The sequence below is a fragment of the Dendrobium catenatum genome, unplaced genomic scaffold (assembly GCF_001605985.2).
Source record: "Dendrobium catenatum unplaced genomic scaffold, ASM160598v2 original_scaffold_27042, whole genome shotgun sequence".
Classification (NCBI taxonomy): domain Eukaryota; kingdom Viridiplantae; phylum Streptophyta; class Magnoliopsida; order Asparagales; family Orchidaceae; genus Dendrobium; species Dendrobium catenatum.
The window spans coordinates 502,167-525,527 of NW_021345501.1; the positions used below are offsets into that span (position 1 = coordinate 502,167).

General features: G+C 37.5%; 1 protein-coding gene across 1 annotated transcript in view; it reads right to left on the reverse strand.

Annotated features, from left to right (window-relative positions):
* Positions 1–23,361, reverse strand: part of LOC110112865 (transcriptional corepressor LEUNIG_HOMOLOG) — a 37,895-nt gene that overhangs the window by 4,703 nt on the left and 9,831 nt on the right. Inside the window, 8 exon segments of the mRNA XM_028691619.1 lie at positions 3,037–3,186; positions 6,523–6,632; positions 6,709–6,850; positions 6,954–7,178; positions 16,337–16,405; positions 18,505–18,536; positions 18,539–18,801; positions 18,978–19,030. Of these exon segments, the coding sequence (XP_028547452.1) occupies positions 3,037–3,186; positions 6,523–6,632; positions 6,709–6,850; positions 6,954–7,178; positions 16,337–16,405; positions 18,505–18,536; positions 18,539–18,801; positions 18,978–19,030 (1,044 nt within the window).

Genomic DNA, 23,361 nt, shown 5'->3' on the forward strand with positions numbered 1-23,361 from the left:
GAATCTCTCCATTGCCGTCACAAGCGCACAAAACTTCTGTTTTCTTTGGATGGAAATCCACTGATGTAACTTGAGAACTGTGTCCAGTAAATGTGTACAAACAATAGCTAGGCTACAAGGAAAAGAGAGATGATCGTCAACACAACAACCGACTGCTACCATCCATCACAGACAGATATGCTTACAAATTTAAGGATCAAGTATATAATACAATTTTCTTGATAAGGTTAAGAAATCCAACAAAGATTATTACCTGTGTTTTTTTCTGTAAACGTTATGCAGTAGAAGGTAACATTCAGTATTTAAATTAGATAGCTTTTTGTGCAGAAAAAAAAATATTCAAGTTCATGCATGAATATAGAAACAGGTAGGAACGAACAAAAATACACTAAGACTTCGTTTCGTTCTTCCTCTCCTTCTGTAAAAAATAGTTTTAGAAACAATGGTTAAGAGAATGAAGTTTTCTAATGGAGAAGCAAATATCAAAAAGCTTATCAAAACAGTAGAAAAATAAAGTTCCCTAAAAAGCATTTCTATAGAAGCGTCTCATCCAAACAGTGACCAAAAAATAATTTCGCCGTTTCTAAATTGATGAGGACATCATCAGCGATTTCGACACGTGTACCATCAGAGACGCCGGAGATCGACGGCCACGATCAGGAATTTATATTTTGAGTCATTTTATGTATATTTTTTTTTTCATTTTTTACTGTTTTACCCTTATGGGTGGTCATTTGATATTGTAGCCCCGAGGGCATTTATGTCTTTTAGTTTTTGATTCATTTTGGTCTATTTATAGGAGGCCTCATGCATTGTAGTAGGGGATGAATATTGATATGAAATTTCAACTTTTGTTTTGGATCTCTTTGTGAGTTCTAGAGTTCTCTTTGTGAGTTCTAGAGTGAGTATTAGCCTAGGAGAGGCTCAAAGCAATACCCAACAGTGAACAGCCCCTTGGTGGAGCTCTTGGTTTCTATCAAATTTCCTTCTTCTTTCTTCTCCCCTAGCCGCCGGATTTTCCCCACCACCCCACCACTTGGCCGGCAAACCGCCCGCTCCCTCCCCTTGACGTTAACCCCTGGATCACATCTCTTTCAACTCCCGTCCAGCCGCACCACCCCACCGCCGTCCGCCTGAGCCCATACCTTGACCACCGGACCCTTCCCCCTCCCACATCATTATGATGATTTCAATCATCATAATGACTCCCTAATTTGGGTTCTTGCAATAAAGGGAGAAGTTAGCAAGTTTGAAATTCAAAATTTGAAATCCAAAAACCTTCCATATTTGCAAAAGTCCAAAAAAGGAAAGATTTCGAATTTCAATCCAATTCAAATTTCATTTAGAGTGGAATTTTTAATTTCCCTCTTATTTGACCTCAACTTGTTTGGAAAGCAATTAGTTCTCCCTAAGCCCCTCTCCCTCCCTCTCAATGCCGCCGACCACTAATAGTGGGCTCCCCATTAATTCCCATTAAAAGCCCCTATCCCTAATTAATTTTATTTTATAATTTCAAATTAATTCCCTCCAAATTTACTCAAAATCTGAAATTACTTTCAGATTTGGAGTAAATCTCATTCTCTCCCCCTTATCAAACCGCCGGCCTCATGTTTGGCTCCCCCCCAATTAACCTCCCATCAATGCATTAATTGCCTATTAATTTGAAATCAAATTTCAAATTAATTCCCTCCAAAATTAATCAAAATCTGAAATCAATTTCAGTTTTGAAATAAACCCCTCCCTCCAACCCTAGCCGTCCCCTCTCTTGTGCACCCCTACCTTCTTGAGAAACCCTAGTTCTCTCATGACACTTGAAGCCAAGAGAAGAAGACAACCTCTCCTCCCAACCTCGTCATTGGTGCATGGCCAATCCGGAAGTCGACCATGGTTTCTTATTGGATGATCAAGGACGAACCAACATCCTTGAATCTCCTTCTCTTTGATGTGAACCTAGACATGGATTCCTCCGTGGAGAATACTTACATCGCATCCAGTTTACGCTAGTACCTTCCATCGATGAGCATATTCCTCCCGGACATTGGATACTCACTAGTCATCCCATGGACTCCCCGCCGCCGGCTACTTCTCCAACGGACTATACCTTGGGCACCATTTGTCTCCTAGTGACATTGCTCGGTTTGCTCTCAATCTTTCTCCGTTAAAGCCCCACCGTCAAGAGCGTGAGTGAGGGACCCAAGGTGAAAAGTTCTATTTGTTAACCGTGGATTACTGTTTCTTCACCATAACATTACACTATATTTTTATGTTGTTAAATTGATAGCATCCCTTTAATCTAATTGTAACCGCATGCCTTACATAATTTCTACTTGATAATTCTGAAAGCCTAACTTGGATGAGCATTAATTCTATAACTAGTAAAGTTTTAATATTCTTATATTAAAATCCCTAAGCAGTTCTTGTTTCCATGCATATGTTTTACATCATAAATAGAAAAAGAAAAAATGCTGAAACAAACGAGGTCTAAATCCTTGATAATGATTCCTGTTAATTTCATAAATGCTTCTGAAATCAAGAATAAGAATTTCCTAGTAACGTACTTTTGAAATGAAGAACAAAAAGACTTTTCTTAAAACATATATCCAATCCTGAAATATCTAAATATTTAAAAAAGGATGTGCGTGAAAAAGGGAGTTATGAGATCGTTTGCATAAGCATTGCTAGCACACAACTTAGACGACATATGCAGTAAAGATCAGTTGAAACCTGCCTTCATCACTTCAGATACAGCACATTGATAAGTAACGGAACCCAAATAATAGTAAATCCTAAAATAGGAGATCAGAAAATGCCAGGCAGCCATAATTCAAGGAATTCTTTTGGAGAATAATACATTTACATTATCAACGAAACAAATCCTATGTAAATGCAAATAATAACCACTATAAATAATTAAAAGCTTTTAAGAAAACGTAAGACCACCTAAAAATTCATGAAGTGTAGATATTCTATATAAATGAAAACTATTAAATGTATCAAGGATATCAATTTATGGAGATTCATAGAATAGATCATTACATCTGCTGCATTCCATAGCCGCACAGTTCTATCAAAAGAAGATGTCGCCAATTGAAATGAGGAAGGTCTGAAGCGAACATCAGTGATAATAAGTGCGTGCTCTTCTGAAGTTGTTTCTGTTTGCAGTGTATCCATGTTCCATAATACTACCTATCAAGAAGAGATAATGCAAGTAAACAACAGCTCAAAAGGTAAATAATTAGAGTACATTAACATCCATCTTAAGAGACAAATACCCAAAATATGGATTAAAAAATGCAGCAACTGAATTCTATTTTGTTAAACAGGATTAGTATTTCGTTCATACAGTTGCTCTCATTTGATATTCCCTATTATCATAAACCTTCCCCCAGAAATGTACATTCAAAATTCTGCATATAAACAAGAAACCTCTATTCACCCATATAAACTAGCTTTAAGTAAAAAAGTAAAACCTCGCAGCATCATGTTTGACTGATGACAAAGTCTAAACATTTCAAAAGCACGATGAATTAACTAAAGCATAAAGGATGTGGAATGCAAATGGAACAAGAAATGCCTTCAAATTATATATTGCAGGATAAGTTCATTATTGGACCAACTTACTAGAACAGTTGGTCAAATTGGATATTCTTACAATAACAACAAGTCTTTATCCCAATATGTGGGGTCGGAATCTTTTTTCACCATCGTGTCCTATTAAGGAGAAATTATTCTGTGTGAATGCCGAACATAGTTCACCGTCCAGAGACCAACTGAATGCGCCATGTTAGCAGTACCAAGCACGGTACCGAGCAGGAGTGACGTGGCACATTCTAGTTGGTCTCTGGGTGGCGTTCGACGCCAGCAAATAATAATTTTCCCCTATTAAGAGTCAAATTATCATTAAAATCTAATAAAGAAAGCCATTTCCAATACTCTCTAACCAAGTCTTTTTAGAAAAAATCCTATATTTCTTAACATAGGCCATATCTAATACATCAACTCTCCTAAGAGGTCATCAGTATGCCAATCTTTTATGTGACCAAACCATCTAAGGTGACTCTCTCTAATCTTAACTGCCATTGGAGCTACTCTAGCAACTTCACATATATACTCGGTTCGCATTCTGTCTCTAAGAGTAAAGCCACTCATCCACCTAACATCCTCAACTCTACAAAACTTAACTTAATTTTATGTTGCTCTTTTAATGGCCAACATTCTGCACCATAAAGCATTGCAAGTCTCACCACCATCTTATAGAACTTATTAAGTTTGAAGCGTACTTTTCTATCAAACAACAATCCCGATGCATACCTCCACTTCAACAATCCGACTTGAATTCTACTAATAATATCCACATATATTGCACCATCTAAATTGGACATTCTTAAATGGACAAAAATCTTTAACCCTAGAAATCTATTAGAAATCTACAAAACACAAAAATTTTGCACTTTACAAACTTTAAGAAAAAAATCATACAAATTTAAGATTTTCAACTGCTAGAGAACACAGAACAGAAGACATGCAAATTATTAGCAGCATTCCTCCCCAAAGAATAACTAAATAACCATTGGTGATTATCAAAATCTGCAGCACAACAAAATTTTGAGATTAAGTTTGAAAGTTCCAAATTGGTAGAAAGTTTAAAATATATGATTGTTGCGTGCTAGAAAATTTGAGTCGGTAGAATTTCTATTTTACGTCTTAGCAAAGATTCAGCACAAGCAGATAAAAATAGTAGGGCTAGAAAAAAATTTTACGTGGAAAATCCTAAAAGGGAAAAAACCACAAGGTCTGACCCAGTTGCAAAATTCATTATGCAGTAAGCGATGCAAAGAACCTCATTTCTTCACTGTTAAAGAAGAGGAAGAGTGCAAAGATCAAATGTCCACGGGTGGACGATCTATGCCCAACAACAAAGCTTAATTTTCTGAAGAGGGATTTTAGAAAACTGATGTTCATAGGCGGACAAATATACCCAACAACAGGATTAAATCCTCTTAGTATTCTCAAGAAAGTGATGATTTTTGAAGTTGGTCGTTGATGGTGAAGGTGTTTATTGGTGGCAATAGCTAGTGATGGTCGTCGACAACGATGGCTGAAAAATGCAAGAGAGCTCTCACTAGTTCTATCTTGGTCTTTTTTCCTCCTATTTTATGTGAAAAATGATGGCCTATTTATAAATTTATGGGAGTGCCATACTCCGTAAATATGAAAAAAAAATCTAGAGAAAATTAGGAGTGCTCCATCAAACGGTCAATATTAATTCTCTTAATCATAGAGCTATCATCAACATTTAAGTGCCTTAATGATGACAGAATTAAATAATCTTGGGCTCGTTGGATTTGTCTCATTGAGCCGCTTGATTCGACTATAAGCATGTCATATTTTGATATCATTTGATTATTAAATTAATGCTTTTAAGCTTTCACTTATGCTTCAACTCATTGATCCAAACCCATTTATATTCAGATAAGATCGATTTTCGAGTTGCTTTTGTACCCGGTGATTGAGAAAGGGGAATCAATGTCAAGATGAGGAAATACCTCATGACATCCAAATAATAACGCCACCGGATATGCAACGCTGATATAAGCAGACAGAAGGTTTCTAATTCATGCTTGCATCGAGATTCACGCCCGATCAAGATAATTTTTTGGTGGCATATCAATGCTAGTTTTGGGTATGATGTAGACAATATCTAAATAATATAATCATAATAACCAAAATGACATACGAAATAAGAATACAACCACCTTCAAAATTTATTATATTGGCATATCCGCTTTATTTACAGGAGAAGGGCAACCAATCAAACCTAAAATGTGAAAGTGCTTGCCTCCTAAAATAGATATTAATGGAAACAGAGTTTAAATATAATTTACTAATTATCCTTTTAAAGCTACCTTGGTTACAATTGATCGAGCAATTTTATAGGTTTAAAGTAATGCACATACAAGGCAGTTCCCAGAGATTCTAGCCGACTATGTGCTTTAAAAGAAAGATGCTTTCCCTTGTTAAAGTAATTAATGTGGTAGTATTCTTAAGAACATTACTGCATGACATGCCAGCATTGATGTAAAATAACCATCTTCATTGTAGCTTAACCCAAGAATTCAATTGGAATCTCAATGAATGAAAATATTGCTGTAAAAATAGCCATATATATATATATATATACACACACAAAGAAGTTTCACAATCATTTTTCCTACCATCAACATTACTAAGATAATATTATTTGAGTCATAGAACAGTGTTATATTGATGACATTGTCGGCCATACATAAAAGAGAATAGCCATTACATAGCAAATCATGTTTGACATAATTTATTACTATTTGTAGAAAATAAGACATCATTTTGTTGTGCTATTTATTCATTGCAAACAATTATCAGTTAGAGCAGAAGACCGATCATTCAAACCATACACGCTAAAATATATGCAACGTGAGATTTATCATTAATTATTCAAACCAGTTCTAACAATATAAGCACGCTAAAATATTATAAACGTAGCACCTTCTTTTCATGTCCAGCACTGGCAAGCAATTTCCCATCCGTAGAAAAGTGACAACAGACAACTTTGCTGTTGCTTGTACGTATGCAACCGACATCATTGAATGTAAAGGCTGAACAGAGTGCACGAAAGCATTAATAGCTACTTCACTGAAGAATGTTAATTTCAAATATGGATCCAAATGCTACCTTTAGAAGGTTCTGGATTGTGCTCTACAGGACTTCGTTTTAATGCAGCAAAAATATCTCTAGCATCTCCATCGTCATTAGAAAGAAACGACTCTACATGATCATCCAAAGAACCAACATCCGCAAAATGCTCCAAGTCATCCTGTAAAAGTTACTATTAAGACACACACACACACCTGCAATAAAAAATGGGTCCTAGTTTCCATCTTACAATTTCAAGAAAAAAGTACTATTTATAGGGATACCATTTGGTTTGAAGATGCTGCAAGCCCTGCTGTAGTATCCGTACCATACACCATTAAACCTTTTGTCAAGCTGTTTACATGCTGCATGTTTCCAGCCATTGTAACACCTTCACCTGTCGTATGTGTAGATGGTGTTGACGGTTGGGAATTGGAAGGGCCCAAAGTATTTCCTGTTCCAGTACTATTTGCAGCTCCAGATGAAGTAGGTTTTCGTTTTCTGTTGTTCTACATGAAAAAAAAAAAGAAAGAAAGAAATTTGCGGAAAAGTTCAACCAAATTATTTGAGGAAGAAGTAGATAGAACTATGTAGCATGGACATAATACTCATGTTTTAAAAAAAGAAGATAGATGATGCATTGGAGATATATCAAAAATAACATGCTCGTAGGAATAAAATATACTCATCTACTTTTATATGTAAAAAATCCTTATACATAAGCTTATTTAGATAAAAGTGCCATGCATGATTCATCGTCATCAAATCGCGAACCGTGTGCAAATATAAATAAAAAAATATATACAATATCTATGAATTAAACACACAATATAAGCAACCATATACGGACCTCAAAATTTTTAAGCAAAATATTACAACTAAAAAGTGACATGAGTATAACAAAGGCAATTTTAAGGAATAGCCAGGAAAAAAGAAAAATACAAAAGACCAAAAAAAGATAACATGAAGATCAAGGATGCCGCATCCTATGGCTCATGGAAACTATAAAAATATTCACCTTGACCGCCTTATTTGAAGCACGTGAATACATTGGAGTGGCAATAGATTTTCTTTATTCCTTCCTCACGTGGTTAAAGGAATTGGAAACATTCTATCAACTATAATATTGATGATCTACATATAAATCATGAGACTGCTGGGAATCATGATAATCGTTGTGTTCACAAATTTGAGAGAGGGCTAAATTGTTCCAAAAACAGGACGGTTAGTCTTAATTACATTGCTAGCAGATCATGAAGTGCCAGTTTCTATAGAGCTAACGACAACAAACACAATGGTCTCTAATTCAAAGGAAAGCTTAAACTATTTCCAAATTATGAATGCGAAGAATGTGAAGCAAAAAAGCACAGCACTGATGAGGGTTGTGCCCTATCTGATGCTTTCTCCTTAAAAATGGAACTTCCACTCTGAACCATTGTTGACCCGTATATGCAAAAGCACACAAAAAGGCAAAAATTGACGAGGGAATGCGTCACTTAAAGTGTCAAATGACCTCTGATTGCCAAACAGACACTGACGTTACGATCGGAGCGTCGAATTCACCTAACTGGAGATCTCTCGCAGCCAAATCAAACGAAATCGATCAAAAGAGATGACCGACACCCGAAACTAAAGCACGACATTGTCCAAGCGACGTTCGATCGTAAAACGGACTTTTCTGTTGAGATCAGAATGTTGTCAATACCCAAAATGACTATCAATTTGTTCAATTAAAGTCGTCCGGCAAAATTGACAAGAATCCCGAGGCAACGACGAGCAAATTGAGGAAATCGATGCGCGACGTAATCCGAACGACCTCCAATCGCAAAACAAACTGCGTCGTTGCAGTCAAAATGTCGACAATATCCAAAATAGACTATAATTGCATAACAGAAATCACGCACGCAAATCGGCACGAGTTTTGAGGCAATTGCGGGTAGGTCAGAGAAGTTGCACACAAATCAAGGCAATTTTGAGTATTTGACTATTTTTGCCATCTCCAAACTCAATAATAACATTAATAAAACATTATTATTCTTTTTATTATAATTATTATTTATTAAATCAATTAATAAATTCAAACAAAAAAATCAACTCAAATAAATTCTTACCTCATATCAATCGATATGCTGCTCTGACCCCATATTTTTGCTGATTTGGCGTCTAAATCCCGCAACTCAGCCTCGATCGCAACTTCGTTGTCGTTGCCCGTTGATAAAATGAAGACGAGACGGAGCACGTCTTTTTTTCTTACGCACACGAGATCGTTCGCAAACCTGGCTCTGCCCGTCTTCCCACAAACTCCCATTGATCTGTTGTCCCGTTTAAATCCAACCGCAAACCCCAACGTTCTGGCTAAATCTCCCTACACGAGCCTTCCCCTGTCTGACCCCTACCTTGCGCAAGCCGCAAGGCCCGTCAGCCACGCGATCCGGCACTAACGCCTACGATGACTTGCCCCTGATTGTTCCTCACCTCCAGTCGGCACCTTAGATCCGGTTCTTGCCTCCTATTTCAAAACCCTCTCAAGCATACTCCATCTACCTCACTTACATCCAACCATCAAATATCCCTATTCTTCCTTTAGATGTTTGTACGCCTCTAATCAAAGCACAAGCCGAGCTACTTGTACCTCCCGACCCTAAAAAAACTAAATTCGTCTGTTCTTCCACCTAGCTTGACGAATCGTAGCCCTTCCCATGTGCTGAAATCACACTTAGCTATCTCCTGCTCCAATCATTTCCTGCACTAACCCACCTTTATCTATGAGCTGATCCCAAATGCTCAACTCGACCAGCAACTTCAGCCAAATCGTAGATCTTACTCACGAGCTCCCTTCCCTTTCAGGTCGAAGATCCTTTGCCCTTACTTCACACAAAGAGGATCGGTTTTGTCCCTGTCACCCTCCTCTGCACGTGAACCTCCAAATAGCAGCCTCACTAATTATCTCACACATCCATCAATAACAACAACCCCTTTAACCCTCAAAGGCCCAAAACAGCCCATGCCACTTATCCCTCCTCTTCTCTCCAACAATCTTATAATAACCCAACATCCAAAACAAAAGCGTATTCTCCAACCAACAACCCAAAACCCTTTCAATCCACTTCAAACAGCCAACCCACTCCTCCACTAACCCAAAAAAAAAAGGTAAGCTTTTCTATTATTTATCTTTGTTTATTTTATTTTATGTTATTTTATGTTATTAACATTAACTATTGTTACTAATTATTGCAACTAATATTAGTGGTATTATTAACTTATGTTAATAATTATTTATATTGATACATTTAATTTTAAATATACGTATATGCATGTGTGTATATATATATAAGAAAGAAGGAAAAAAAAAAAAGAGAAAGGGATTTAAAAAAAAAAAGAGGAAAAAGGAGAAAAAGAAAAAAAGGGGGATTTCTTTTGTGCATTTTTCACCGACATTGCCGTCATCGATCACCTCGCTCAAGTATAATGCCATCTGAATTTAAAAAACTCCTTAAATCCTGTCTTCGACATTTGCGGTGCTCCGGGGGACCTCCTATACATGCTCTTCGTAGCGTTGTGGGAGGGAACCCAGTGCGGCGCCTGTGGCGAGACAGGTAGGCCTTGTACACGCTCTTCGTAACATGACATGGACGATTTAAGTACCCGTATATGTGCTTCAATGCCTATGAAAAAAAAACTTGTTTTCAAACAGGTACCTCGAAGACTCATGCATGCTTTTCATAGCGTGGTAGGGGTTGAAAATTTGATCTTGCGGCGTCGTCCGACACCTACCATACATGCTCTTCGTAGCGTGGTGAGAAGGTCCAGACTCTCGAATTTCCCCTAAAAGGGAGAGACGCCAGGAGGCTGCCGAAGTTTTCAAAGAATAGAAGACTTGAACTTGAACCAAATGGCGACGAACTGGACTTGAACAATCAACAGGGAAGAACTTGAACAAATATAAATAGGGAACTAGACATTAAACTGATAAATCTATAATCACATTAAAAATACAAATGCCAAATAATAATTGAATCATTCAATTAAATATCAATGTGCAAGCAAAGGATATGTGGTTTTCAATATGACTCGAATGCAAATAATGAAATTGAGGGCAATACATTATTTGCTTGCAAACAAAAGAATAAAATCCCTAAATAACATTGTAAATCACATGCATGTGGTAACAATTGACGCGTAGCATTCATGTCAATCACACAAGTACAGTGACCCTTATAAGTAAGCATTAATAAACAACAATTGCCTATGAATGATGAATGACGAAATTGAAGTCACTAATAGCATTCAACCGAACAATTAACAAATAGGAGTGAATGACACTTAAGTACAATAAATCTGCAATGTATACAAACTACTATAAGGATTTCTTCATGCATACAACAGCTGACTTACAAGTTAAATGGATGATGATAGAAGTCTTGCTTGCGGACAATGCTCCATTTACAAATGATAATGAAAAGCATACAAATGAACATTATAGATAACTAATCGCCATGCATGAGAAGGTTAGTGGTGAATGCAACAACAACCCGCAGCCAATACCAGCACACAAATAGGCATATCAAATCTTGCGAGCACTGAAAGACGTGGCAATGATAGTCATAATAAGCATAAGTAGCATGTTTATAAATGAAGTATGAAGAGTATACTAGCGGGTATAATTGCATGCTTATAGTCAATATTGACCAACATACCAATGGGTACTTCAATCTCCTATGAATGCAAGGCCAATGTGCAACGAGCATAATGACTCACCCACCAACACGCACGAAAAAAAAAAAGCAACACACGCAGTTTGATCGATAGGCAACACAAGTTTACAAATGAGCGCATAAAGTTAATATGAGCAATGATAATAGATATGTTGCAGAAGGACTACAACAAATGTAGGCACCTACAAGCCGTTGTATGAGACCCAACATGAGTTCAACATATCATCTATGAGCAAATACATGAAGAATGGCGGTAAATGCGAACTCCTACAAGAAGTATTAGAAGATCTGCATTCGACACAGTTTGCCAACATACAACAGTTGAGGGCTTATAATGCATATAACAATCCTATCTACAAACAATGATGATGAATGTATCGCCAATATGATGGATCTTCCACATGAATGACATAGGAGATCATGGTGAATGTAAATGCCTACTAGCAATACCGGAAGATTTGTCGTATGCGCAATAATATACTGCAGGCAATGATCAACGGTAGACAGTGAATGCAATACTGTCCTATATTCAACAGTCATTCAACAGTAGGAAAATGCATTGATCCCTCACAAGCAAAGATCAAGTGATCAATATGCAATGCTCATATCAATAGTACCCTGCAATTAGAAGGGGCAAATGTGTGCTGAATAATGACTTGCCGACCAACATACATAGGGAACCAGTGATGAATGTAGCTCAATTGATAGCCTACGTCAGCATGCTAACATACTAAGCTTGATTACGAATGATAATATTCCCTGCGAATGTCCACGGGCAGCAGTGATAGTAGATATTCTATAAAGATGTTGAATCCCCTGTGTAAATAGGTACGCACGCAACGTGATATTTGCGAGTGGAGAGCTATAACAGATGCAAGCTCCTACGAGCCGCTATAGGACTGTCATGTGTACAACATGATATATACAAGAAAATGCAGGAAGGATTGCAGTAGCTGCGAACACAATTGGCAATGACGAAAAATTTGTCATATGCACAGTAATATGTATGCAGGTAGTGATCAACAGGTTGTGGAGGTTGCAACACCCCTACAATCAACACCAATTGGCAATGGCTAGCAAATATGTTGATCCATTGCAAGCAAAGGAGGACGACATGCAACAAATGCAAATACCTACAAACCACTATAGGAGACCTATAATGTTCACAAAGTGCTTTCCTCGAGCAAATACAAAAGATCTTCAACAAGTACAGTCTCCTACGAGCCATAGCAGGAGATTCGTTAGTTCATGACAACCTACCTACATATAGCAATGGGCAACCCATAGTGTAATGACACGCCATCGGATCCTCAATATGCATACAAGCGGACAAAAGACGTGTGCAAATTGTCAAGTGAAGTCCTATGCATTTCTCAACAATAGCCCATCTGCATAAAATAGCAAAAACTTATGATTTAGTGTCATGCCACCGGATCTGCAACATGCATACAAGCGGACATAAAGTGTGTGCAAATTCTAAAGTGAAGTCCTGTGCATTTCTCAACAACAACCCATCTACATGAAGCAGCAAACAACTTATAATGTAGTGCCACACCACCGGATCCACAACATGCATACAAGCGGATAGATGGCGTGCGTAAATTCTCAAGTGAAGTCTTATACATTTCTCAACAATAGCCCATCTATATGAAGCAGCAAACTATGATGTAGCGCCAAGCCACCAGATCCACGACACTCATACAAGCGAACAGAAGGCGTCTATGAGCTCTCAAATAAAGAGTTTCGCGCATTCAAATGAAAGTTTCCCGCGCAACTGATTAGCGAAAAATATCCTAAAATGTCCTCTCGTACTTGCATTGCAACAGGCATATGTCATATATGCATTTTGCACTGCATGCAAGTATCTATTGCACGAATGTATTATACAAAATATATGCAAAAACATATACCCATATGGGCCCCGACGAGCGTGTCGTGTGTGTACATGCAACGTTTAAGGATGCTGCGGAGGTCAAGACATGAATCCAAGTTTGAACCCGATCCTTCTACATCATTGGATAGGAGTCGACACGGTTTGAACTATCGAACCAATAGACTATGAGGTCATACTCACCTCGATTATCATCATGTTATGACAATAGTCACAATAGTATCAGTAGTTCTTTGAAATTATCAATATCTAATTAGAATCAAATGTATGACAAAATCCAAGAAGTCTTTCCTACTTTTATGTAATAACAAATATACGGTTGCTGCATCGACTAGAATACTTATTTTATCCGTTCATATTAAGCCTTCAATGTTTATAACAAGAAAATCCACAAGTAAATGCATAAGGCCGACAACGAACCCGATCCTCTGTCAGCAATTAGATAGAATCGACAAGGTTCAACATAATAAAAATACCTCCTAAATACCCGCAAGGGCCCCGACAAGCGTGTTAGGGGTACACACATGATATCTAAGGAAGTTGCGCTGACCAAATGTTAAATTCAAGTTCGAGCCCAATCCTTCTATACAAGTAGATAGGAGTCAACGCAATTCGAACAACCAAACAAATAACGGTCATGAAGTCGACCGAGATATTTGTTTTAATGCATTCATATTAGGCCTTCGAAGCTTACAACAAGGAAAATTCACTAATAAAAGCATACATCCGACAATAAACCCGATCTTCTGTCGACAAGTAGACATAGTCGACAAGGTTCAACCGATAAAATAAAAATTGCCCATAAATACCCCGATGATGGCCATATTGACAGAAAATCTCAACCGGAGAGATTCACAAACACTTCAAAGGCCACCCAAATGCCTATAAAATTTGAAACTTCAAAAAAATATCAAAATCTAAAATATTTAAAATTAAAATTAATCATCAAAATACCTAAAGAAAAACTCATCCATCCTACACAACAGTTTGTCGAGGTGGACAATTTAAATATCACTTCAGCTTACAAAGAGTTAATGTTTTGTCAAAAATATCACTAGAATTCATTCTCAAACAGCCTACCGCCAGTAAGTACATGACATTAGTCCTCTAATCAGTGATTTGGTCGGATGGATCCACTAAGATCTCGTGGTTTGGCCAGATAGCTTCGCGTGGTCAATGATTATGACCATGACTCTCTGATCTAATGGCTTGGTCAAATGACTCCACTGTATTATAGTTATGATCATAGTCCGTATGTTCCCCAATGGCTCCAAATATTTGAGATATGAATCAACATGATATAATCGATAGGGCCTAAAGTCCTCTGTTAGCTAAGATGGATTTAAATTTATCCTCTTAGATAAATATTCACCCCAGATCTACAAGGTACTCTTGGACGAAGCAACCCATGGATGCCGAAAAGGATCCTTCTGTCAGGTTGGGTCGACTACCTCCTCTAATCAAGTAGACGGGGAACTATGAAGGCCCAGGACGACGAAACCATGGGATCTTGATCAGGCTCCTCATCATTCCCTCACCATCCACTTTAAGTGTAAGATGATGACATTTCTGATTTTAAATATTAAAATTTCAAAAAATTAAACCCATGCTGCTACTATACACAAGATATCACACATCTCTACATGTCTGCTTGACAACTAGTCTTAATCGAAAGTTATCTCTCATTATCGGGAGGGGTAATTAACTATAGGAGCTTGCGCCTATAGGAAACCTGAATCCATATCATAAAGTCCTCGCAAAATGAGGGTAAAATCTCTAGGTAGTGTCTTATTTCAAACCCAATATGCCTTCTAAAAATTTGCCTCATAACTTGCTTGTTAAAACTCTCCTCGACGACTTGATAAATGAGGAAAGAAAGGGGTCCGCGGAGAGGCTGGGGCATGAATTTTTGGAGCCCACAACCATATTCAAACCTTAATTCTCATGCACACATCATAATTTAGGTTATAATCAATCAAGTGAAACTTACATTTCTTTTTCCCAACATATTTGAAAATTACACATCCAAAATCAATCACAAAATTGCTAATCAATATTAGAAATACTAGGAAACAAAACTCATTATAGATAATGATGATTGATCAGGTATTAAACATGAAAGTGAAAAAAAATGCATAAAAGAATTCAAAAAATTAAATAATATAACATCTTTAGAAAAATTAAAACCTGACCATTTCCAGACCTATGTTGGCCATTTTAAAAAGGCAGTTTAATCAAGGTTTTAAATGGCATGGAACATAGAGAAACCGGCCAGACTATCTAAGCAATCACTCCAAAAACTATTGTATGTACTCAATGCACTGACCAGAAATCATAGCCTCTGATTATTTTAATCAATTTATAGTTGTGATGTGAATTTTAGTTCAACGGAATAAATTTCATCTACAAAATGGGAAGAACAAAATATGCCTCCACCACAGTTGGCTTTAGAATAACCAATTCACACATGTAATATTGTTTGCAAAAACATAAATAACAAAAATTAGCAAGAAACCTGTCATGGGAAAGCCAAAAAATCCTAAAATTGAAATCAAGTAACGAATCTAGGAAGTTAATCAGATTTCAATAAAACTCAATAATTTAAAGATCCAATGGTAAAGAAATTTGGATAATGAAAAAAAGGGAAGGACAAAAATTAGTTTCACCCTAGTGCGCATTAGATCGACTCTGAACATTATATTCAGTAAAAATGGTGTTAGTAAACATATACAACAACAACAACATCAAGCCTTCATCCCACTGAGTATGGTCGGCTATATGAATCTTTTTTTCTACAGTAAAAATGGTGTTAGCAAACACAGACAATTAAAATTAGTGAAATACTGTATTCAGAGGCATTAAGTCATTAATATTTCATCTTCTTAAAGTTAAAGCCTAGAATGGTATTCAACCATTCCTTTGTGGTTTAAATTTTGATATTCCAAACGGGCTATCCCTTGAAGCATCCTTGAAGTATCCCGACAGCTAATTATACAACAAGTAATGAAAAGGAGCACGTTTTCCAGAAGGGAATATACGCATAATAGCCAAAATAGTTTACCTGCTGTAATTGTTGCTGCTGCTGCAGTTGTTCCTGTGGTTGCTGAGAAGATTGCTGCATCTGGGCTGCCTTCATCTAAGTTGGGAAGAACATAGAGAAATCAAAACTAAAATCAACAGAATGTTTTTCATCATCTTCTTCTCCATAGCGAGAAATGTACAGAAAACAGTGAATTAAATGATTGTTAAAACGTGATCTGAACCTAGATTAAACCAGAATTTAAAAAAATGCATTATTTTTTTTTTCATTTAACTATAGTCGGCCTATTTTACTAAACCAGATATAATCAAATAAATCATGTAAATAACCCTAAAGTTGGCCACACGTGAGAATCTTTCTTATGTAAACTAAGAGGCAGGATGAATGAATTAGAGTGAGTTCAGCCTATTTTACTCGACCAGTTATAATCAAAATAAATCATGAAAATAACCCAAAAGTTGGCCACACATGAGAATCTTTCTTATGTAAATCAAGAGGCAGTATGAATAAATTAGAGTTCCTACAAAATATTCTAACAATATCAAGTTACAAAAGCCATACTATGGAATTAAGGTATGAAATAATCAAACATGCATAGAAATTACAAAAGCCTTCATACAACATGATGAGGACATCTACATGAGTTCTAGCGCGAGGAGACCTGCATGATCTACGGCCATGATCTACTTTTGATTTTTATTATATTTGATGTATTTTGTTTTATGTTTTATGAGTATATTGTATTTCTTTCCATGTATGCCCTTGCTTAAGGGCCTCGTCATGTGTTAGCCTTAGGGGAAATTTGGTCTTTGTATTTTCTTTATTCCTTTGGCTATTTAAGGCCTTCTCCTCTTCATGAGAGGGGGATGAATGAATATTTGAATGAAAAATTGTGTTTTTTTTTCTACTTCTTCTTGCATGAGAGCTTGAGAAGGGAGAGAGCTCAAGGGGAGCAAATCGCAAGGCCCACCAGTCGTTGAAAGAGTCCGCGGCTCGTGGTTAAGTTAGTCTATCTTCTCGTTTGTGTTTTCCTCCAACCACTTCCCCTCCACCACAAGAAAAGCCATTCAAAATCCTTGGGTTGAAACCGAGCCTAGCCTTTGCCGCCACCTCCTTGGAAGCCAGCCGCCGGCCACTCCCACGGCACCGGCCGGCCACCTTGCCGGCGACCTTCCCACACCTGTCCAACCCATCTCTCCGCAAGTTTCAAATTTGAAATTCTCTTTCCTAATTTGGAATTCCAATTTAGGAAAGTTTCCATGATAAATTCCATTTTCAAATTAATTTAAATTGGAGTCTTTAATTTCTATTTCCACATCATCGCTCCAAATTGGAAACCCTCTCCCCCCTCTTCCCATTAATCTCCCCCTCTCAACATGCCGCCGGCCCCCTTGAGGGAATCTCCCTATTGATTGCTCATTTAATGCCCCACCCTATTTGAAATTGAAATTAATTTCAAATAATTTTTCTCGTTCAGCCTATTTTTACCTCGCCAAGTTATAATCAAAAATAAAGGTCATGAAAAATAACCACAAAAGTTGCCAAAGCCATGAGAATCCTTTCTTATGTAAATCAAGAGACAGTTAAATGCAAATAAATTAAGAGTTCCTACAAAATATTCTAACGAATATCAGTTACAAAAGCCAATACTATGGAATTACAGGTATGAAATAATCAAACATGCCATAGAAATTCAAAAGCCTTTCAATACAACAACAAAAACCTGAGAGCAAGATAACAAAAGCCAATAACCGGTATCAAAATAGTCATGTGAATTGCGCTAGGGTAGGAAAACAGTATACTATAAGGAAATCACTGAAAGTTGAATCAAACTTTGGCAAATTGAAAGCACTGCATATAAGGCAGCCTCAAAACCATAGTAAAGAGCCTTTCCAGCATAGAAATTCATTGCTTTACTGATTACAAAGAGAAAATGGGTAAAGTAGTATCTAAAAGCCATGGACCATGGAAGCATTAAATATTCAGTTGAATTTATCTGATGAATAACACATCTGCAAAAGATCCAACATGTAATGACGCAGTCAATTTCTTCAGAAAAAAGAAAAAAAAAAAAAAAACATTACAAATGCAAGAGGTACACACAAAAAATAATCTGAAGAAATTCCACAATGTCTGAATCTGCTAATTCTCAAACAATAAGAACATATGCATACATACCCTTCATAAGCATATTCAGCTTGATCTGGTCTGACTTTTGGAACTTGCTTGGCATAGGGAACCTACCAGGCCAATCAGTTACAGCAGGTTGACCATCTTTTCCATATCAAGTTTTCCCCTGGGTAACCTCTTAATCTTCGTGATCCATATCTCCATAATTAGGAGTATTTCCAGATTACCTTGAGCCTGGCTTGGGCAGGTATTGTTGTTGCTGTTGCGGAGACAAAAGCCGAAATTGAGACTGTGTTGATAGGAAAGGCTTCTGGGCATTTGTGGATTTAAATTTGGGGCGCATTTGATCTATTCCTAAGAAAGAAAATAAGTGAAATAGATAAATTAAAGCAAATGGTATGATGCTCTAGTTAAAAAGGGAAAATAGAACGCTTTTCTTACAGACCAAAAACAAAAGTCTCTGCCACGAATAAAATATGACTTCCATTAAAAATAAAATTGAACGAAAGTGGTTCTCTACACAAACTTAGCAGTCAAAGGCCACCCTTCAAAAGGAAACGCACCTAAACGGCCTTGATTCAAACCCTGCAATAGTGAGGCCGCATATGATCAAAATCAAACGTTTATAGAAAATAATTATTTCCTACTACAAGAAGTTTCTGTCATCATTTATGATTTTACAAAGACCGAGAAAAAGAATACCAAAATCAGTTATACTCAATATTATAATGGCCAACATTTTAGAAAAGTGCGATCACGCTCTTAAATAAACATTATGTAAAAGAGCATGTTTAGGAAAAATTTTAAAAAGGAGCAAATACGTTATAAAATATTTGGCGGCATTCTAAATGCGCCAAAAATTTGGGATGCATTCTAAATACGCCAACTCTAAATTGGCATTATTTGCCAGGAGAGAGAAAAAAAAAAGGAGTAGAAAGAGAGAGAGCGAGGTAGGAAGGAGATACATTATTTAGTTTAATTTTATTTTCCTTCATGGCATGGAGAAAGAGGAGAAGAGAGGAGACGAGAAAGAGAGAAAGAGAGCCGGCAGGCAAGAGGTAGAGTGACAAAAAATGAATGGAGAGGAAAAACTGACTGGAGAGGAGAGAGAGAGTTTTAAGTGGAGGAGAGAGAGTATATTAATTAAAATAAGAGTAAATAATTTTAAATATTCTTAAATAATAATTACAATTAAGTTTGTCTTGAATTTGATTAAAAATATTTCAAATACCATGACAAATATTTATGAATAAAGAAATTCTTTTCAATATTTGAAATTTGTATAAATTTTGATAATTAGAAAACACAAATATAAAAAAAAAATATTATTTTATCAAATAGAAGACAGAAAATATCTCTCTCGGCTTTTTTTTTTTACTTTTTAATTTTTTATATATAATTTCAATGATAAATGATATTAACCTTTTTTTTATACTAAAGATATATTAATTTTAATTTTGTAATTTTCTATTTTGATTATTTCATACTCGAACATATCTTTTTATCATATTTTCAAAAAAGCACTGAGAAGAGATTTTTTTTATATAGAAAAAAACTACTCAATCTAATTGAAATTGATAGAAAGGAGCTTTTAAAATAAAATTAAAAAGTAAAAAACGAGAGAGATAGTTTAGTTCTATTGATAATAACTTTTTTTTTTTTACTTTTGGCGTTCTCTAAATTATAATTTATATACATTTCAAATTTGAAAGAATTTCTTTAATTCATAAGTATTTTTGTATATTTAAAAATATTTTTATCAAATTCAACGACAATCATTGTAATTATAATTTAAATATTAATTAAATATTAATTTAACTCTATTTTAATTAATATACTCTCTCTCCCAGCTTTAACTCTCTCCTCCAATCAGTTTTTTCACTCTCTTCCTGCCGACTCTCTCTTTCTCTCTCCGCCTCTCTCTCCTCCTTTCTCCATGCATAAAGGAAAATAAAGAAAACTAATAATGTATCTCACTTCCTACCGCCGCTTCTTCTTCTACTCCTTTTCTTTTTCTCTCTCCTGGCAAATACCGCCAATTAGGTTGGCATATTTAGAATGGGCGTCCAAATATTTGGGCATGTTAGAATCCGCCCAAAAAAAAAAATTTCAACGTATTTGCTCCTTTTTCAATTTTTTTTCCTACCACATGCTCCTTTTACATTAATGTTATTTAAAGCGTGCTCCTTTCCTAAAATTTGGGCCTATTATAATTTGTTATAAATGTGTGAAATTAGAGCAATGAAATTGTAGATGGCCTGGAATGAGGCCGGGAAACTCGGACATCAGATCAATAAAAAGTCCTTTCAGAGACGTGGCCGACGATCTAGGACGCACGATCGGCGCCATCTATTTTTATCAATTGCATTTGTTTTATTTGTTTGCATTATTATTTGTTTTATTAGCATTTCCCACGTTTTACCTTTTCTTAAGGTTTTGTCATAATGTAACCTATGGGGCAATGTTGTTCTTTTACTTCCCTTTCATTGTATGAGCTATATATAAGCCCCTTGTGTTTTTTTTTTTGAATGTTATGAATGAATGTTAATGAAAATTTCTGCACCCTTTTGGTGTTTGTGTGAGAGTTTGAAGAGCTTTGGAGAGGAAGTCCCTAGAAGAGGAAACGGATCACAATCAACCTTGAAGCCGTCAGGGTTCGTCCGGCATTTTTCTTCCTATCTTTTAAATTTTCTCCTTCACCTCCCCTACGCTAATCCGTCGGCCTAGGATTTCCATACCACCTTAGCCGTCTGCCACCATCCAACCTCCACGCCTCTCATTTTAGCCACCGGCCAACAAGAACCACCATCTCTCTAACCGCCAGCCCGGCCGCCGCCCGGCGCCCCGCGCCGCCCCACCGGCCCCGCCCCCCGCGGCGGCCGCCCGCGCCGCCCGCGCAAATGCCGCGCCCCCGCCCGCTCCCCCACCGCCCGCGCGCCCCCCGCCCCCGCCGGCCGCGCCGCGCCCTCGCGGCGCCGCCGCCCTCCCGGCGCCCGCCCCGCCCCGCGCGCCCGCCGCGGGCCGCCCGCCCGCGCCGGCGCCCCCGCGCGCCGGCGCCGCGCCCGGCCCCCCCGCCGCCGCCCGCCGCCCGCCGCCCCGCCGCCGCCCCCGGCCCCCGGCGCCGCGGCCCCCGGCGCAGCCAGCCCCGACATCCCCCCTCCCCCTACTACCCCTTCTTGCGGCCAATCCCCACGTCCCCGCCCCCTTGTCTACGCGCCACCTATTTTTCCCGCTCTCCGCACTAAGTTTCAAAATTAACCTTCCATAATCCCATTCCAAATTATGGTGTTTTAAATTAAGGAATTTTCTGAATTTCAAATTTGAATAAATTTAAATTTTGAATTCTTTCTTAAATAAGTACTCCATATTAGGAAACTTCCCTAAATCTCTTCCAAACCTAAAATAATTGAGGATCTAATTAATTTCTTATTTCCTTATCCCTTTACCCTATAGTTGTGGAAAGATTGCAAAAGGACCCGCTCCCCTTTCTAAGCATGTCGCCAGCCCGCCTCCTTGTTCTCTCTCTCTCTCTTTCGCAAATATATCCCACACCATAATAAATCCAATCAATTCCTAAATATCCAGCTGCCCCGCCCTATTTTCTTTATTGATTGGGAGTATGAAATTTACATCTCTCCTCCCCAATTCCTCATTCCTTAATCTGAAATAATTTCCAGATTTGGAATGTAATTCCTAAGATTACCAAGCGCTAAAATCTGAGAACAGAATTTCTCTTACCCCTTCCGCCTAAGCCGGCACCCTTTCCCTCCTCCCTCCACTTGATCCTAACTCTCCAAAACTTCATCCCCTTTTGGGTGTGAGGATTATTTCCTAAGCCTCCTTGCTGTCAGAAAATTCTGGCAAGAACAAGCTACTGTCCTCCTCCTAAGACTTGAAAATTGCTGTCCCAGTTTTCCTCTGCTGTCCAAGGGTTCCAGCAGAGATTTGTTGCTGGCCACAGCCCTCCTAAGAGCCAAAGCTGCTGTCTAGGAAATTTTTGGCAAAGACAACTACTGTCCAGGAAATTGCAAGACATGTCTCTGGGCTCTCCAGAAACCTCCTACTTTGCTGTCCCGAAGGTTTCCATCTTGCTGCCCAAAGATTCTAGCAGGCTTCTAGTGCTGTTTCGAACCTGGGAGACTCCCATTCGCTGCCAGAAACCCCACAGGCTGTCCCACACGCAGGACTTCAATCAAGATCAGCCGCCACACCTTCGGGAACTTCCTCCTCGCACCTCAAACCAGAACTAAGAACTTGACAACAGGTCGAACTCTTCCCCAAGTTTCCTATCTTCCTATTTACTTTCAATTGTGGTTATATTTTGGTTCACGAAAGATCATTGTTTATTCTCCTCTCGCTAAAGCTTAGTGATCTAGAGAGTGGAGTGAGGGATCCTTGCATAGTGACTAGTCTTATTGTTAGCATAGGGATTTTCTCGTTGAAAACTTCCCAGTATGCAACGTTAAGAGTAATTGACTGTTATTACGATCTTAACTTCTACGCAATGTGATTTGGCCTAAGCTTGTGATTAATGCCTCATTGTTTTATTTATTGTTTAAAACAACATATGTTTTAATTAATATTGCTCTCTAAAATTCAAGCGTGACAAATCCTAAATCAATACCATTAAACATTCGTAGTCCTGCATCAGAGCCTCTGGTTTATAATGCTTTCTACTGTTTTGCTTCTACCATTCCAGGAATAGTTTTTTAGATTTTGCTAAAAAGTATATACAGTTTTATGCAAAGCAATTGTAGGCTCTGTTTTGTAATGCTTTCTATTGTTTGCTTCTACCATTCCAGGAATAGTTTTTTAGGTGTTCGCCAAAAAGTATATCAGTTTGTGTAAGTAAATATATTATTATATATTTATATATAATATATATTATATAGTATATATAATATATATAATATTAG